This window comes from Bicyclus anynana, chromosome 27 (genome assembly GCF_947172395.1).
Source record: "Bicyclus anynana chromosome 27, ilBicAnyn1.1, whole genome shotgun sequence".
NCBI lineage: Eukaryota > Metazoa > Arthropoda > Insecta > Lepidoptera > Nymphalidae > Bicyclus > Bicyclus anynana.
The window spans coordinates 4,112,120-4,132,275 of NC_069109.1; the positions used below are offsets into that span (position 1 = coordinate 4,112,120).

The 20,156-nt window shown below is 37.0% G+C and overlaps 1 protein-coding gene across 4 annotated transcripts in view; it reads right to left on the minus strand.

Moving 5' to 3' along the window:
• Positions 1-19,236, minus strand: part of LOC112050692 (cyclin G) — a 44,158-nt gene extending 24,922 nt beyond the window's left edge. The window contains exon 1 of one of the 4 annotated variants that reach the window (XM_052890430.1): positions 18,704-19,236. In XM_052890430.1, the coding sequence (XP_052746390.1) occupies positions 18,704-18,708 (5 nt within the window). In that variant the 5' untranslated portion in view covers positions 18,709-19,236. Of the gene's footprint in view, positions 1-17,695; positions 17,844-18,703 lie in introns of those variants that run through there. The other 3 variants (XM_024089013.2, XM_024089012.2, XM_024089014.2) reach the window with 3 other exon arrangements.
• Between the last annotated feature and the right edge of the window lie 920 nt (positions 19,237-20,156).

Genomic DNA, 20,156 nt, shown 5'->3' on the forward strand with positions numbered 1-20,156 from the left:
TGTGTCGTATAGGATTACTACAACAGTTATTACTTACGACTTCGAGGAGATATTGCGTACTCATTCCTTATTACAAAGTCACATGTGCACTGAATCCGATTTCAATACGATGGATGCAAAAAAAATAATTTTTGACGGCCTCCGTGACGCAGTGGTATGCGCGGTGGATTTACAAGACAAGTCCTGGGTTCGATCCCCGGCTGGGCAGATTGAGATTTTCTTAATTTGTCCAGGTCTGGCTGGTGGGAGGCTTCGGCCGTGGCTAGTTACCACCCTACCGGCAAAGACGTGCCGCCAAGCGATTTAGCGTTCCGGTACGATGCCGTGTAGAAACCGAAAGGGGTGTGGATTTTCATCCTCCTCCTAACAAGTTAGCCCGCTTCCATCTTAGATTGCATCACTTATCATCAGGTGAGATTGTAGTCAAGGGCTAATTTGAAAAAGAAATCCGATCCGATCGATCGGATTGCAAACCCTATGTCGGATACAGTGCACAATTGACCTCAGCTGTGTTATCAGTATTGTACTATTATCAATATCAACTGGGTTACGGCTTATAGAAATAAAAATGTGACCAAAAAACAGGTCGAGAGGAGACGCAATCAATTTAATTTGCGTCGAATGTTTTTACATAATGAAATATTTGAAAAACATGTTAGATTTGAATTTTCGTTTGTTAAGAATAGGCTCCGTAACTACTAAACCTTTTTTAAAATTCTCGGATTAATGGAAAGCTACATTGTCAGCGAGTAACATTTACCATTTTACCGTATTCCCACAGGAATGGGAAACTAAAGTCCCGCGTTGTTTCCATTCTCGTGGAATATGGTGATAAAATATAGCTCATGTTACTCGGTGAAGATGTAGCTTTTTTATCCTTTACAAGTTAGACCCTTGTCTGCAATCTCACCTGATGGTAAGATCAAGAGAAGATGATGATGCAATCTAAGATGGAAGCGTTCTTTCCCTTTCGCTTGATTAAGATAACCTCAATCGGCCCAGCCGGGATCGAACCCACGACCTCGGTGTTGTAAATCCACCGCGCATACCACTGCGCTACGGAGGCCGTCAAAAAGCTAGAGGCCGGGTATTGTATGTGGATAAAAGAATTATTAAAATAGTTTTTGAGTTAACTATCATTTTTTTTAAAAAGAATATTTGCCATATCTTTTTAAATATGACCAATATTCCCATTCCCCTCCAACTAGTCGCCAAATACTGTGCTAGGAGTGGGTACGACAATAGATCGTCGCGGGGATCGAACCACCACCCCTCGGTGTTGAGTCCAACCGCTCTTACCGTTGAGCTATTGAGGCTCTTTTGAAATTGTAACGAACAAAAAAAAACCAAATTATATAAAAACTCTTAATATTTTAGATATCTATTTGTGTGGGTCACATTTTGTTACAGATTCCTAAAAACAGTTATCCCCAAACGATTGAGGTGAAATTTTGCATAAACCTTTAGTTTACGCGACAATGTATGGTTAGGAGTGACGTCATTCGAAATACAATATGGCGTATAACGGATTTCTGAATACGAGTATTTGGCAAACTCGCTATTTTTCATTATTTCACTAGCATGCGACCTACAATTTCACCAGCGTAGTTCCCATTTCCGTGAGAATCATCATTAACAACTCATATTCGGCTCACTGTTGAGCACGAGTCTCCTCTCAGGATGACAGGGGATAGGCCTTAGTCTACCACGCTGGCCCAATGCGGATTGGCAGACTTCACACACGCAGAGAACTAAGAAAATTCTCTGGTATGCAGGTTTCCTCACGATGTTTTCCTTCATCGTTTGAGACACGTGATATTTAATTACTTAAAATGCACACAACTGAAAAGTTGGAGCAAACCTAAGCCCTCCGAATCGAAGGCATAGGTCCACTGAACATGACTCTCACAAATAACGTGACTTTCTAAAGTGATTCAAATCTTTCCTCTTTATAATATTAATATCAGATATCGCGCCTAAAGTCCATAGTCCATATAAACAAAAACAGCTGATATTATTTTCAACTATCACGCGATACACCCATCCCTTACTCGGTGAAGATGTAGCTTTTTTTATTCTTTAAAAGTTAGCCTTAGTTAACAAAAAAAATCATAAAACACCTTTAATAGTTTAGATATCTGTTTGTGTTGGTCACACCTTGTTACAGATTCCTAAAACAGTTATCCCCAACCGATTCAGGTGAAATTTTGCATAAACCTTTAGTTTACGCGACAATGTATGGTTAGGAGTGACGTCATTCAAAATACAATATGGCGTATAACGGATTTCTGAATACGAGTATTTGGCAAACTCGCTAATTTTATTATTTCACTAGCATGCGACCTACAATTTCACCAGCGTAGTTCCCATTTCCGTGAGAATCATCATTAACAACTCATATTCGGCTCACTGTTGAGCACGAGTCTTCTCTCAGGATGAGAGGGGTTACGCCTTAGTCTACCACGCTGGCCCAATGCGGATTGGCAGACTTCACACACGCAGAGACTTGAGAAAATTCTCTGGTATGCAGGTTTCCTCACGATGTTTTTCCTTCAACGTGTGAGACACGTGATATTTATTTTCTTAAAATGCACACAACTGATAAGTTGGAGATGCATGCCCCGGATTCGAACCCACACAATCCGGAATCGGAGGCAGAGGTCATATCCACTGGGCATCTTTATAATATTACTATCAGATATCGCGTCTAACCGCCTAAAGTACATAGTCCATATAAACAAAAACAGCTGATATTATTTTCAACTATCACGCGATACACCCATCCCTTTCACACATATATAAACAAAGAGAGAAAGCTGTAGATAATAAAAACATTCGTTTGGCGTAAACACATACATCTACGCCTACATTGTAATGTGTGTGTTTACGTACTGTAATCAAAATAAACTTATCTATTGCAATGTCATTGAACTGTACTATTGCTTTAGGTATGTGAATACGTAAATTGCATACCGTATAGACTCCAGCAAGTAAATTTAACTTCTATGAAAGATTTTCTACTTATAGATATGTTACGTGCCAACAAAATTACCGCAAAGTGAATTCCAAAAGAAGCTTAATATTCCTTAAGAAGAAAAGAAGCTCAGTATTCCTAAAGAAGAAAAGAAGCTCAGTATTCCTGAAGAAGAAAAGAAGCTTAGTTTTCCTAAAGAAGAAAAGAAGCTCAGTATTCTAAAAAATATAAAAGAATATCAGTATTCCAAAAAAAAAGAGAAGCTCAGTATTCCTAAAGAAGAAAAGAAGCTCAGTATTCCTAAGGAAGAAAAGAAGCTCAGTATTTCTAAAGAAGAAAAGAATCTCAGTATTCCTAAAGACGGAAAGAAGCTCAGTATTCCTAAAGAAGAAAAGAAGCTCAATATTCTAAAAAATAGAAAAGAAGCTCAGTACTTCTGAAGAAGAAAAGAAGCTTAGTATTCCTAAAGAAGGAAAGAAGCTTAGTATTCCTATAGAAAAAAAGAAGCTCAGTATTCCTATAAAAGAAGCTCAGTATTCCTAAAGACGGAAAGAAGCTCAGTATTCTTAAAGAAGAAAAGAAACTCAGTATTCCTAAAGAAGAAAAGAAGCTCAGTATTCTAAAAAATAGAAAAGAATATCAGTATTCCAAAAAAGAATAGAAGCTCAGTATTCCAAAAGAAGAGAAGCTCAGTATTTCTAAAGAAAAGAAGCTCAGTATTCATATAGAAGAAGCTCATTTTCACAGGCCAGGAGTCGAACTCCGGTCTTCGTCAAATTTAACCACTGCGTACAATAGTTAATGTTATAATAGTTAGTACGTGTGAAGCGAAAGTAGCCACTAGTGTGGAACAATACGAGATGCGTTCCATACACTACATTACACACAATTATAATATAAACAGTAGAAACTGTCTGCCTGTCATCATTTTCAACCCGGCTCACTGCTGAGCTCGACTCTCCTCTCAGAATGAGAGGGGTTAGGCTAATAGTCCACCACGCTGGCCCAATGCGGATTTGCAGACTTCACACACGCAGATAATTAAGAAAATTCTCAGGTATGCAGGTTTCCTCACGATGTTTTTCCTTCACCGTTTGAGACTCGTGATATTTGATTTCTTAAAATGCAAACAAATGATAAGTTGAAGGTGCATGCGGACCGGATTCGAACCTACATCCTCCGGAATTGAAGGCAGAGGTCATATCCACTGGGCTATCACGACTATCCTATAATGGGCAAAGGTGATAGCCCCGTGATAATGGTTCGATTTATTCCATTTGAGTGAGTTAGTTTGAATTTTTAACGTCCTCCGTGGTGCAGTGGTATACGCGGTGGATTTACATGACGGAGGTCCTGAGTTCGGTCCTCGGCTGGGCCGACTGAGGTTCCCACCCTCCTAACAAGTTAGCCCGCTTCCATCTTAGATTGCATCATCACTAACCATCAGGTGAGATTATAGTCAAATTGTAAAGTATAAAAAAAAAGTTACGGATCCCTAAAACCCATGTTCGGCGCACATGGCCGATGTGTCAGATATAATATGGCCTCCCATGCGATACCCCATAGTCAGGTGGTCACAACATCTGCTGTGCCAATTATGCACGAAATTATAACTGTATATTATTTATTAGCTTCTAACTTAGGCCTCTTCGTGCGGATATACATATATATAATATTATAAACGCGAAAGTTTGTATGGATGTTTGGATGTTTGTTACTCTTTAACGCCGCTACTACTGAAGCGATTTGGCTAAAATTTGGAATGTAAATGGATTTTACTTTGAATTAACACATAGGCTTTTTATCCCGAAAAAATCCATGATTCCCGAGGGATGGATGATTTAATGATATGAATGTTTGTTACTCTTTCACACCTCGACGATAACTGAACCGAATTAGCTGAAATTTGGTATTGAGATATATTATAGCATTGATTAACACATAGGCTACTTTTTATCCCGGAAAAATCCATGGTTCCCGAGGGATTTGTAAAAAACTAAATTCCACGCGGACGAAGTCGCGGGCGTCCGCTAGTGATATATATATGTATTTTCTTTTTTAAAACCGACTTGTAAAATAAACCATAGGTAAAAAACATAAAGGACAATAATTGTAGAGCGTACAAAGAGCATACAGAGAGTCGTAATAGCCCAGTGGATGTGTGGGTTCGAATCCGGTCCGGGGCATGCATCTCCAACTTTTCAGTTGTGTGCATTTTAAGAAATTATATATCACGTGTCTCAAAGGGTGAAGGAAAACATCGTGAGGAAACCTCCATACCAGAGAATTTTCTTAATTCTCTGCGTGTGTGAAGTCTGCCGATCCAATCCATTGGACTCTCATTCTGAGAGGAGACTAGAGCTCAGCAGTGAGCCGAATATGGGTGATAACGAACGAACAAAGAGCAAAATGAGTCAAAATTTTCACTTCTCAACAGAGCACCGAGTTAAGCATTTAAAAAAAACTTTACATAGTTTTAAAAAAACTAAACTAAAAATTACAAATATTGGATATAAGTCACGTGACTTATTTTTTTCGTATTAATGACAGCAAACCCTTTCATTTGATACCCATATCATGGGGGTGGATTTCAAACAGCCAGTCCGCCATCTTGAGGAGGCCGCCATATTGGATTTGTAACGACGCTTTTTAGGTAATCATGTAATAACAACTCAGAGCGTGTGCAAAATTTCACCCTAATCGAAGACCGGGAAGTGGATCAAATTGAGATTCCAAGATTTTCTTACATACATAGTTACAAGTGAAGCGTATTTAAAAAAAATAGTTTTAAAACCCACAATGTCTACATACTGTGGATAGTCGGTTTCTCAACTTCGCGTAGCCGTGGGAAATATTCGCTAATTAAGTGCAAATTAAAACAATAATTAACTTTTACAAGAACAATGGGTTTTAACGTCTACTTTGATACAGTTTGTGAAATTAGTTTTTATATTAAATTTTTCTTTAACTGTCTCATTAGTCTAGCAGTGCATAGTTTCTTAACCATTTTTTCTATACTAATATTATAAACGGGGAACGATTTGTTTGTTTGCATTGAATAGACCAAGGTTTCTCAGGGGTAGGGTAGGGGTAGGGTAGGGGTAGGGTAGGGGTAGTTGAAAGTTTACATCGAGTTTCACGCGGACGAAATCGCGGGCATCCGCTAGTTAGTAATAAAAATGTTATTATTGGTATATTGGTTATCAAAACCTTATTTTCTTCAACAGTCAATTTTGGGGTTTCTTATTAGGGTTAATTTTTTACTAATTTTGAATGAAATAATCTCTTGAATAATCGCTCACGTTTTCTGATGATTTCAGTAAGCCATAGTAATAAAAATTGTCTTTAAAGTCTGTAGTTTTTTTCCCCACCGCTGAAAACGAAACAAGCATACATACCATTTATATAACCATTTATTCTTTCTATCATCTATTCCAGGGTTTCTCAAAGTGGGGTAAGATGAATCCAGCTACTATCTGACATCATTGCCGCATTCATAGAGTTTTTATTGTTTAATTTATTAATGGGGTCCGTGAAAACTGTGCTCGATTTCCTAGGGGTCCGTTGGCTGAAAAAGGTTGGGAAACGCTGCTCTAATCTACCAAATGTAATTGATTCCAATGACGTAGTAACTACAAATTTAGATTCAAATTCAAAATTCATTTACCTCAAGTAGGCTCAGTTTACAAGCACTTTTGACACGTCAGTTGACTATTTGTAAAGATTCTACCACCGGTTCGGAAGGCAGGTTCTGCTGAGAAGATACCGGCAAGAAACTCAACAGTTGCTCTTTTGAAAAAGTCATACAGTATTATAATTTACAATTGATAACAATTAAATTAAAATTTCTTGTAGTTTTATTTCCTGTGTGAAGGTGGAAGCTGATCCAATGGTCTCCAAGCACCTTTATCGTTAAGGAACTCATCAATAGTGTAGTAACCTCGACTAAGTAAATGTTTTTTAACACATTGCTTAAAGTTGTGCATTGGCAGGTCCATCACAGTCTTGGGGATCTTGTTATAGAAGAGTACACCCAAACCCACAAAAGATTTTTTAACTCTTTGGAGACGATATGCAGAAATAACTAGCATCCCTGGCTCCCCTACTATAAGGCGGTGTTTACAAAAATATATGTTTTCAAGCGTTTTTACGTGTGACAACATATGGTGGGCGTGGCCAGTTTTGACTCAGAAATATCTAGAGCATTGTCAAAGGCATGGCCGATCGCCAATATGTAACAGTTATAAACAGTAATTACGCAATTTGAGGTAAACGGGTGGTAATTGCTTTTTTTTTTGTAGTGAATGTCACGGTCAAATTGCAATTACGGTGGGCCATCGCACTTTTAGGCGATAATAATAAATACTAAATTTAGGATGGAGGAGGCCTATACCCAAAACTGGGTGCTCCAATAACAACATAAAAACACTGACATACTTATAATCGTAAATTATTAAATTGACATCATAATATAATATAGACAAACAAAATAGAATAAAATACGAGTATTACTAAATTGACGTTAATAATAATTTGATTTTATATTGACATTTGTTTATTGCATATTGACATATTTGTATCATTTGTATTGTAATTCGTATTATTATGTATTTGTAATTTGTATTTTTGTAATTTGGTTATTGGAATAAAGGCTATTATTATTATTATTATTATTAATAATAATAAATAATTTATGTACAACTAGCGACGCCCGCGACTTCGTCCTTCACAAATCCCTCGGAACACATGGAATTTTCGGGATAAAAAGTAGCCTATGTGTTAATCCAGAGTAAAATCTTTTTCCATTCCAAATTTCAGCTAAATCGCTTCAGTAGTAGCGGCGTTATAGAGTAACAAACATCCAAACATCCATACAAACTTTCGCGTTTATAATATTAGTAGGAAGTAGGATTACACTGTCGATCAAGTCATCAATATTCTCTTGCAGTGCGCTTTCATTTGAGACCCCACTCGAGTATATTTGCAGACATTCGGTTGGTCTTCCCCACTTTCACCCCCCACCATTTTTAAACGGTTTTCAACCGATTTTCATCAAACATGTCTGAGAACACTCGCACATAAGTCACCATTAATAAAAAAAAAAAATTGAAATCGCTTCATCCTATTCGCGATAGCTATACCTGTCCAGAGCCGTGATAGCCCAGTGGATATGACCTCTGCCTCCGATTCCGGAGGGTGTGGGTTCGAATCCGGTCCGGGGCATGCACCTCCAACTTTTCAGTTGTGTGCATTTTAAGAAATTAAATATCACGTGTCTCAATCGGTGAAGGAAAACATCGTGAGGAAACCTGCATACCAGAAAATTATCTTAATTCTCTGCGTGTGTGAAGTCTGCCAATCCGCATTGGGCCAGCGTGGTAGACTATTGGCCTAACCCCTCTCATTCTGAGAGGAGACTCGAGCTCAGCAGTGAGCCGAATATGGGTTGATGACGAATACCTGTCCGTCGGACAGACGGACAGGTATGCAAGTTTCCTCACGATGTCTTTCCTTCACCGTTTGAGACACGTTTCTTTTTAACTAACTAACTTGTTAGGAGGAGGATGAAAATCCACACCCCTTTCGGTTTCTACACGACATAGTACCAGAACGCTAAATCGCTTGGCGGTACGTCTTTGCCAGTACGGTGGTAACTAGCCACAGCCGAAGCTTCCCACCAGCCAGACCTGGACTAATTAAGAAAATCTCAGTCTGCCCAGCCGGGGATCGAACCCAGGACCTCCGTCTTGTATATCCACCGCGCATACCACTGCGCCACGGAGGCCGTCAAAAAACACGTAATATTGTTGTACAAGGAATTTTACAATCATCACCTAAGTGCATACCCTAGTTAAAAACTTTGTGCACGCCACAGGTTATTATTAACGATGTATCTTTTTCAACGCATCAGCGACACGCTTTCGCCTCGCTCCGATGTAACCTCGTCGGTTTCAAGTTCAAACCGCGCGACGTTAAAATAACACTCGCATCGTAACCTTGGCTCAATATAATTAAATGTTGTATTTTAACCGGTGATCTAATATAACAAAATAGTAGAAGGTTAGCTTGGTATGGACATGTAATGCGTAGGGAGGAAAGTCATATTACTAGAAAAATGTTGAATGTGCAAGTGGAAGGACATAAGAGGAGAGGAAGGCCAAACAAGAGATGGTTGGATCGTGTGAAAGAGGACATGTGTGTAAAAGGAGTGGATGATGAGTTGACGAGTAATAGAGACGAATGGAAAAGATTGACATATTTTTCCGACCCCACTTAAGTGGGATAAGGGTAAGGAGATAATGATGATCTAATGTAAAAATGGCCAAGAGGCTGAGTCGGTCAGATCTTCTTCATTTTATAATAGGTTATTTTGTCAGCCAATACTCATCATTATCATCATCATCATCATCATCATCATCATCATCATCAAAGTCAAAGTCAAAATTCATTTATTTCAAATAGGCTTAGTTTACAAGCTCTTTCAAAACGTCAGGTAAATAAACTAAAGATAATGTTGATAATAATCATTCGAAAACTTAAAATTAAAGTTACGAGGGTTCCAAACGCGCCTTGGTCCGAGAAGAGCCCACAACAAACTTAGCCAAGGTTTATTTTTTTTTTACCACCATTTTACAAACTTATTTATAACTATACTAATAGCATTAACAACTGAGTCTTAGGGCCATAAATCATTTCTCTATATCTATCTCGCTTGCACTTATGGGTCTTATGGAGCCGTCTAGTGAAGGGTGTAACAATGAAAGACATATTATCGATAAGTAAAGTTTATTATCGTATCTTGTTCACAAAATTAAAAAAATTAACAATATTTGATTTAATATAATACATATTTCATATTATATAATTATTAACTAAATAAAATTAATCTTCATCTGAGTCTTCATCATCAGAATCTTCGTCTTCTGCCAAATTTATTATATATTAGTATCCATAGTGCGCAACGAGTAACACATGAATGTATTTATTTAATTGCAGTAAACACATTTATAGCAAAAAAAATACGCAATGCAATTACATTAGAAACCGACCAATCAGAATCGTCCAAATCATTATTGACTCATCATTAGCACGTGCGCAGGTAGCCGTTTATCGATAATTAGGGTGCGCAGGTAGGCGCGCTGCACATTCCTATCTTTTTTGACTTTTATGACCGGACGACTCAGATGATAATGCGCATACTATAAGCACACAGTCGTATAATACAGTTTAACTTTTTTATCATTTATATACTCATTAACACTATAATAAGACTTTACTAAAAGCTTGCGTTTAATAAACACTGAACTTTTTGAGTGACATTCCAGTGGCTTCATGTGGTAGTTTATTATGAAATCATCATCATCATCATCATCATCATCATCATCATCATCATCATCATCATCATCATCATCATCATCATCATCATCATCATCATCATCATCATCATCATCATCATCATCATCATCATCATCATCATCATCATCATCATCATAGTCATCATCATCATAGTCATCAGCTTCATTATCATTGTGTGGATTTTCACCCTCCTATTGTATGAGAGAGAATTTTCTCAATTCTCTTCGTATGTGAAGTCTACCAGTCCGCATTGGGCCAGCGTGGTGGACTATTGGTCTAACCCGTCTCATACTGAGAGGAGACTCGTGCTCAACAGTGAGCCAAAAATTGGCTGCTAATGATGATGACAAAAATAGTAACAAATACTTGTTACGCCTCATCAGATGAGCACCGGGTCTTATTGTTAAGGACAAATATCCAGTAAATAGGACAATGTTAACAAGCCATGCTCACCGAGGTTACGGAATGACCTCCCGTGATTGATATCGATTGAACGTTAAACAAATGGATGCTGCTAGAATAGGAATGATGACAGTTCTTTTTTTTTTTAAATTGTATTGTAGTAATCTGAGATGGCTATGACGTCGCTCAATTTTGTGTTGGTACGTGCCGACGCTAGGTGGAGCGACTTGTTTCCAAAAGAGTGGGGAGTTAGAGAGGGGTGGGCGGGAGGGCCTGCGATATAAGGCGCTCGTCGTACGGTCGGCTTCAGTGTGTCTTGTTGTGTAATTCTTTATGGGTTACTTGGAATAGGCGGGAAGAGTGACTTGAGAGGAAAAGGGGACTGTTGGTCGACCATCAAAGGCGCCTTTAAACCTACACACAACGTTTACAAGTGCGTGACTCCACTCAAGGTCATTCTTTGCCATTCTAGGGTCTTATTTTGGTTACAGTTTGATTTGTTAATTAAGTTGTCCTGACAATGTTGTGAATCCTTTGCTCTACATTGGTTTCTTATTAATGACGTCATAGTTTAATTTTTTTGGGCGTACAACAAAATTACAGATATCTTTGTTATTTGTTCGTTTATGTTTGTAATTCATATAATGGAAAATGTCACAGGATGCTAAAAATGTATGATTTTTTATCTAATTACGATAAAAGATTTTTAATTGTTTTTGCTTTAATCTTCTTTATTTTACAAATATTTCGACAATCTTTTTAATGTATTGATTAGTTAATATTGGCCTTATTTGCCCGAATGTTTCATAAAAAAACTATACTAAAGAGGAAATATTCGATTATTTGTTTGTTTGCATTGAATAGGCTCTGAAACCGATTTAAAAATCATTCACTGTTGGGAAGCTACACTATCCTCGAGTGCTATAGGCTATATTTTGTCCCCGTAATTCTACGGGAACGAGAACCACGCGGGTGATACCGCGCGGCGTCTGGTGGGGTTCTGTATTTTTTTCTTGCAATAAAGATTTATAATTATAAATTAATAAATAAAGTGTCAGAAAAAATTGTATGATTTGTAAGCTAAATTCCCGAGTATCGGTGATTTTTAAAATTATAAATCACAACTTATATACAGGGTTCCTCGGGAGTATTTCCCATAACTTCAAGGTGTTGACGAGTCGACTTATGGGAGCCGAACTGCATAACTAATATATTTTTAACTAAAATATAAAAACCTTTTATGTTTTCATACAAAGAAATTCAAATAATTCCGACTATCCACAACACACACAAAAATAGATAATTATTTATCTATTTTTGTGTGTGTTGGATACACGCCTTTATCTATCCTTACATTTTCTAATACATTAAACTTGGCTACGTCATAATTATAAGGATGCGTGGGGCACATTTTAAAATCAATTTACAAAAAAAGATATTTAACCCTAAAATATTAATTTTAGAACACATGTTCCTTGAACATTTTTAATTTTTTTTATTTTTTTTATTTTTTTTATTCTTTACAAGTTATCCCTTGACTACAATCTCACCTGATGGTAAGTGATGATGCAGTCTAAGATGGAAGCGGGCTAACTTGTTAGGAGGAGGATGAAAATCCACACCCCTTTCGGTTTCTACACGGCATCGTACCGGAACGCTAAATCGCTTGGCGGTACGTCTTTGCCGGTAGGGTGGTAACTAGCCACGGCCGAAGCCTCCCACCAGCCAGACCTGGACAAATTAAGAAAATAATTAATTTTCGGTTAACAATATAACCACAGAGTTATGTGAAATACTCCCGAGCACCCTGTATAATCAGTGACATACATACATACAAACTTTCACGTTTTAAATATTAGTATGGTAAATATATTATTACGATCTCACTTCCGAGGACGACGATAAAGAGCGACCCCATTTTAGTCACGCACTTACGCTCATAGCGTCACGTACGCGGTTAGTGACGTCACCTAGTGTGACGCACTTCATTGTAACGCCTCTTGCGTACCGTAACGGCGTTGATTAGGATTTAATGGTGCCCGTAAAGTATTCTTGCCACCATTTCTTGTGGGCATGATTTGTATATCATCATCATACCAGCCGATGGAGTCCACTGCTGGACATATGCTATTTGTAGGGACTTCCAAACATCACGATCCTGAGCCGCTTGCATCCAGCGAAACCCTGCGACCCCAACGACCTTCGGCTCTTCGAACTATGTGGCCTGCCGCTAGTCGCGAAGCTGAAGTGCCAATCACTTTAGCTTCGCGACTCGCTGAGTTATGTCAGTGAATTTGGTTCTTCTGCGGATCTCCTCATTACTGATTCGATCTCGCAGAGAAACTCCAAGCATAGCTCGCTCCATCGCCCTCTGAGAGACTTTCGAGTCTTTAATATGAGAGCCATAGTTAGCGACCAAGTCTCGGAACCATAGGAAAGCGCGTTGGTCGATGAATTTGGTCGACTAGGTGGACCGAGGACATCAAGCGGGTTGCAGGGAGCCGCTGGATGCTGGCGGCTCGAGACTGTTGTGTTTGGAAGTCCATGCAAGAGGCCTATGTCCAGTGGACGTCCATCGGCTGATAATGATGATGATGAAGTTAGCATAAGTTTCTTATTGTATACTTTTTCAATAAAAAAAAATGAGAGGCACTCGGGAACTGTCGCGGTCAAGCATTTTTATCAACTTGTGCAATTATAATTATTTATTTATTTTATTTATGCAGTATATTTTTTTCTTTACAAAGAAAAGAAGAAATAAATAGAAAAAAAAAATAGTAAATGTCTTTGTCTTGTCACTTGTCCAGTTCAGTCGTTATGATAACATCGAAATGTGTTAACTTGACGCACGGCTTGGGTGTTAGGTTTATTTTCGTTACGGAATTTCTTGATTCGATCGCCGCGCTCAAACCTATGCTTTAGCTTAAAAATCCACACACATAGCACGCTAGCAAAGCATCCCGATGATATCAGAATCGATATCTCAGTAATGTGTTAACTTGACGCATGGCTTGGGTGTTAGGTATATTTTCGTTACGGAATTTCTTGATTCGGTTGCCGCGATCAAAGCTATGCTTTAGCTTAAAAATCCAAACACATAGCACGCTAGCAAAGCATCCCGATGATATCAGTCGTTATCTCAAGGCGACTCAAAACACGTCCGCCTTGAAGTTTTTGCGTACTTAAGAGGCCAAGAGGTATTTTTTTTTTAAATTGTAATAGGTGCCTTTTGCTGAAGCAATTTCGATTATATTTTTTATATGATTTGAAAGGCTTCAAACGAGCCTTGGAGAACACGTTAAGGCGTCGGTCCCAGTTATTGTCTATACTAATCGTAATCTTCATATACAGGACTAGCTGACGCCGCGCGATTTCACCCGCGTGGTTCCAGTTCCCGTAGGAATACGGGGATTATTTATAGCCTATAGCCTTCCTCGATAAATGGGCTATCTAACACTGAAAGAATTTTTCAAATCGGACCAGTAGTTCCTGAGATTAGCGCGTTCAACCAAACAAATACCAGCTTTATAATACTACTAGCTGACGCCGCGCGGTTTCACCTACGTGGTTCCCGTTCCCGTAGGAATACGGGGATCATATATAGCCTATAGCCTTCCTCGATAAATGGGCTATCTAACACTGAAAGCATTTTTCAAATCAGTTCCTGATTCAACCAAACAAACAACAGCTTTATAATATTAATATAAGATATACTTAATACTTATACAAAGTCTAGTATAGTAATAAAATAAAAATAAAATAACACAAGCTGGAATGTATAAACTGTATTTCAAATAACTTATTACTCATTCTTAAACAAATCGTTACTTTGGTAGATGGATAATACATTAATTAAATTTACTTAACGCCACAATAATGACATGTCAGCCTCTTTTACCTAGACCAAAATACCCAACCAAACCTCAGAATAAAACCATAATCATTAATAAACAGTACAGATTAAAATATTTATCTGGAAGAAAGAGTTTTTATATGTTGTCTTATGTATTTATAATTATTTAAATAATTAAAAATCTAGTAAAGCAACCTTGTCGGATAATTTTCAGGGGTTATATAGAAACTGCGCATAATTTAAATGAAACCAATAATAACACGTTGTTGACAAGTGTATAGACTATAGGTACCTACAAATTTTATTGCGCGTAATTCGTATGTGTAATATTTGAACAGCTGCTCACTTCGATATCACAGCCGTACGCTAAATAGCAGTGGCGAAGGATGGAATTTACAGAGTTAGCCGACAGAAACTTGAGTGCTGCCGGATTTAAGAATAAGATCAAAGAATTTTTGCTCAAGAAATGTTATTATTCTATTAAAGATTATTTAATTGACATTTTTTAATAAACTTTGACGTAATTTATTGACACTTTAGAGAATAAGAGAATAGTGCGCATATGATATTGTAAAAAACTAATTTAATATTGTATTTATTTTGACTAGTGATTTTTAGATAGTGTTTTAAGAAATTTGCATGCCAGTATATGGCGAATTGTATAATGTACCTACTTCAACATTTATTGTATACCAGCTAATGTAACTGTACAATTGCAAATAAATAAATTGAATTGAATTGAATTGAATTGAATTTAGATGAAGGTAAGCCGTTCCAACGTTTTAACTCGTGTTTTAACTCATGTCGACCAGCTAAAGTGGCGATGGACAGGCCACATGATAAGGGACACTACGGGGAAGTGTAGCAGACTGGTGATGAATTGGTACCCTAGAGATGGCAGAAGGAATCTGAGCAAACAGTTCCTTAGATGGGAGGATGACTTAAAGCTCACAGCACCGCTAAGCGATTTAGAGGCATAGTGTGTGGGGTTGTAGGGGTAATCACTGAATCTACTGAACCAATTTTGAAAACACTCTTACTAGAAAAAAGCTACACTATTTGTGTCATTCTACTATCCTACTAATATTATAAATGCAAAAGTTTGTATGGATGTTTGGATGTTTGTTACTCTATAACGCTATACCTACTGAACCGAATTAGCTGAAATTTGGTATCGAGGTATATTATAGCCTGGATTTACATACTTTTTATACTGGAGCAATCCATGGTTCCCGTGGGATTTGTGAAAAACTAAATTTCACGCGGACGAAGTCGCGGGCGTCCGCTAGTAAGCTATATTAAGCTCACAAAGACTGCCCAATGGGCTATTTGTTATAATACCTAGGTAAAATAAGTATTTGATTTTTTATTTTATTCTGTTTTTGTTACTTGTAAATTGTATGAGCCGTGATAGCCCAGTGGATATAACCTCTACTTCAGATTCCGGAGGGTGTGGATTAGATCTGGTCCAGGGCATGCACCTCCACCTCCTTCAGTTGTGTGCATTTTAAGAAATTAAATATCACGTGTCTCAAACGGTGAAGGAAAACATTGTGAGGAAACCTGCATACTAGAGAATTTTCTTAATTCTCTGAGTATGTGAAGTCTGCCAATCCGCATTGGGCCAGCGTGGTGGACTACTGGCCTGAGCCCTCTCATTCGTAGAGGAGACTCGAGCTCAGCAGTGAGTCGAATATGGGTTGATAATGACGACGAAATTGTATATGGCTACACTGGTGAATGTTAGTGTAAGTTTGTAAATAAATAAATATTTTATCCCCATACTCCCATAGAAACAGGAACTTTTAGGTGAAACCGCATGGCGTCTGCCAGTTCTAACATAAAGTACAACTCTGACACTCTTATCAACATGCCCTCAATTGATACACATATCTATATACTATGTTGTAATTATTAAATTAAGCATGTTTTTTAATCTTTAAAAATAAGCCCTTGACTACAATCTCACCTAATGGTAAGTGATGATGCAATCTGAGATGGAAGCAGGCAAACTTTTAAGAGGCTTTTTGGCTGGTGGGAGGCTTCGGCCGTGGCTAGTTACCACCCTACGGGCAAAGACGTACAGCCAAGCGATTTAGCATTCGGGTACAATGCCATGTAGAAACCGAAAGCAGTGTGGATTTTCATCCTCCTCCTAACAAGTTAGCCCGCTTCCATCTTAGATTGCATCATCACTTACCATCAGGTGAGATTGTAGTCAAGGGCTAACTTGTAAAGAATAAAAAAAAAAGAGGCAGATGAAAATCCACACCCCTTTCAATTTCTACACAACATTATACTGGAACGCTAAATTGTTTGGCAGTATGTCTTACTCGTACTTTAGCATGTACAATGCTATAGTTTGTCTATTTTATGAAATTTATTAGGTACTAGCAGACGCCCGCCATTAGATCTCCTTAATCCGGACTTCACAAAATCACTTCTTAGAGGACATTGTACAATGTAAAATGTAATTATGTTGCACAATAAAGAATATTTTCATTTCATTTTTAATTTTCGATTCATAAACAAAGAACAATAAATATATTGATATGTTGAGCTGCCTAGCAGAAATTAACTTTGTAACTTATGCATTAGAGAACTAGTAATAATAAACACTTTGATTAAATTATAGGGCAAAAAAGATGATTAATAATATCCAAAAATAAATCCACATAATGACATTTCACAATCAAATTGTGAAATTTTGAACATGTTCAAACAAGTTTATGAATAGTGAATTCTTTCAAATTGCAAAGTGATGTGTATGAGACATCCTAAGTTCTATAATTTACGTGATATCACCTGAAAATCAACGCAACAGCTGTAAAAATATGCGTCAATGGACATAAAACGTATCGCGAACTTTTTTATTTACATAGCTTGTATTTTTGTGAAAATAGCGAAATTTCAACTGGTTTTTGATCAAGAATTTGAAACAAAGAGAGTTTATGGTATTCCAACAAGAAGAAGTCACTGGTTGACCCAATAAAAACGGGTACCTTACAAACGCAAAGTAGGTTAGAGTAAATACGACTTTTTGCAAAATTTTGGCGCACATTCGATTGTATTCTCTTTTGTAAAACGTTTAATTGATAGTTTGAACTTACCCGGATGCTTCCGTGGTGGATTTCTGGTTAAAAACCGCCTTATAATACGTAAAATTTCATTTTACACTCCACACAAAATAATTCCAAGATCTCGAGCAGGGTGTAATCAGTCTGTACATTACGACCTCAGTACAAATTGCATATGCCTCCTTAATTCCCTATTTGCTCAATAGATGGCGCTTTAAGGCACTTTGACCAGCAGGATTCTGAGGTAATCTTAAGCCAGGTATTAAAAAAAAAATATAACCTTGTGCGGCTTGTGACATTTTGTTTAATTTTGTATACGAAACGGTTTTATTTCTTCTGCTTTCTTCATGGTGTTTTTTTGCGTTGATCTTTCCCGACGACCTGGCTTTTTTTTTTAGATTTTGTTGACTGTTATAAATCATTTTGACCTGTGCTTTACTTTGGATTCCGAGAACTCTGTTATATATGTCTTGTCTTGAGATTTAGTAGAGTTCTTTTTTTATTTTTTCGTGCAGATTTTTTACATTTAATTGGTGTAAGTCAACAAATATATTGTTAAGGGGTACCACTAGAGGTTTTGACGAAGATGACTCTATTCAAAGAGACGGAGTTGTTTATGTTCACAAAAGGAGAAACAATAAATAATTATATGTATCCCATTTGTGTTTTTATTATTTGTATCCGAATTCCTAAATAAAATAATAGAATTAAAGAACAGTTAATACTAGTAGGTAAACATTATGTTTATGTCTCTATGGATATAGGTTTATATACGTAATTCGACGCTCATTTTATATACTTATGGGTATATATTATAATTGGTGTAGTTCTCTATCTGCTCACATGATGGCGCTAAGCGGAGATGGCATCTGAGGACTCTATACCCTATATTCAATGTACTCTATGATCTCGAGAAATTAACTGTCAAATTCCACAAAAATGGCTGACAATTACGTCATACGGCGGGAAACTCAAACTATCAATTTTTAATACGTAAAAAATAATTTAAAATCAATTAAATGCATTGTATGATAAACTTACCTCATAGAGGAGAGATAAATGTGAAAAATTGCAAGATTCCTATTAGTTTTCTAATACATTTGGAATAGTTTGTTTCATTCAGATTCCGCGCGTTGTTGCCAAACCGTTATTGCGTCAGAAAATGAGAAATGTTCACAATCACACATTTCAAAACACTTAAACATAATTTTTTAATATATTTCTTAAAAAATCTCTTTACAAAAGTTTTTTCAAGTTTAAATTTTATTTATTAGCACCATACAATAAAATGTTGTTTCACACGCGAAAAGCGGCAACGTCGCCAATCACAAGTAGACACTGAACAAAGAGAAGTTAAAATAACTGTTTGTTCATCACAAACTTAAAATAAAATGACAATTTATGTAATTGATTATTTCGTATGTTTTAAAGGAGTTAACAATGTATGTTATTATAACTCGGACACATCGCTAAGATTTTATAGCGGACTACAAAAATTCTAGCCGACTGGAAAGAGATTTGATTGTTTGATTTTTGAATGATACTGAAACTGATTCTAATTACAGCGGAAGCGTAAACAAAGGTGCAGTGTTGCCCTGCAACTGTGAATAATATCTACCACAAACGTCTAAAATTCTACCAATGAATTTTAAGTGTTTATAGTCCATTTAGTCATTCCGTAGAATTCTGACAATTCAATTTCCGTTTCCGATGTTTCTATATGTAAAACAGTTCCCATAAAAAAAGATGACAAGTTGAACTAAAACGAAGCTTATTCTTTCGATTCTAAGAATGAAATTTACACAGACCTAAGATTCAATTATATTATAAATAAATATAACATTATCTTAATTTTAACTAACACAATTTACAAAATATTAAATTCGATAGTAATGACGTGGGAAAAAATATCATCAACCAGCCAGACCAGGGTAGACAGCAGATTTCACAAACCTTTTTGAAAAAATGTATGTATGTAATATTTTATTTCAATTTAATTTATTTTCAAATGCAATTTCCATAGCTTTATTAACACCAATAATTGTTGTCTTTATCCTTTAGAGGCACCTGACAGCTGTTATTTGTTAACACTAGAATCGCCGCCATCACAGTTTTGGAATGAAAATTCTTTTACTGTTTGGAAGCTGTAGGCCATATATTTCATCTCGTTATTCCTAAGACAACGGAAACTATGCGGGTGATACTGCGAGGTTCTGCTAATAGAATGGTTCTAGGTACATTACCTAGAACCACCGTTGGGCAACTTTTATCCCACCTGTATCTATAACTATAATTCGATATTAAATCATCAACATAAATATATAATAAATTCATCATAGATAACTTAGCAGTACAACAGAGTATCACTGTTATTCGTTTACCCCTTAACGCTGCGAGTTCGACCCAATCGAGTTGGGCCTAGCAGGTTAAGGGTCATGTGGCGAGGACCACCACTACCAAATTGACCACTTAAATGACAATGTTAACGATACTT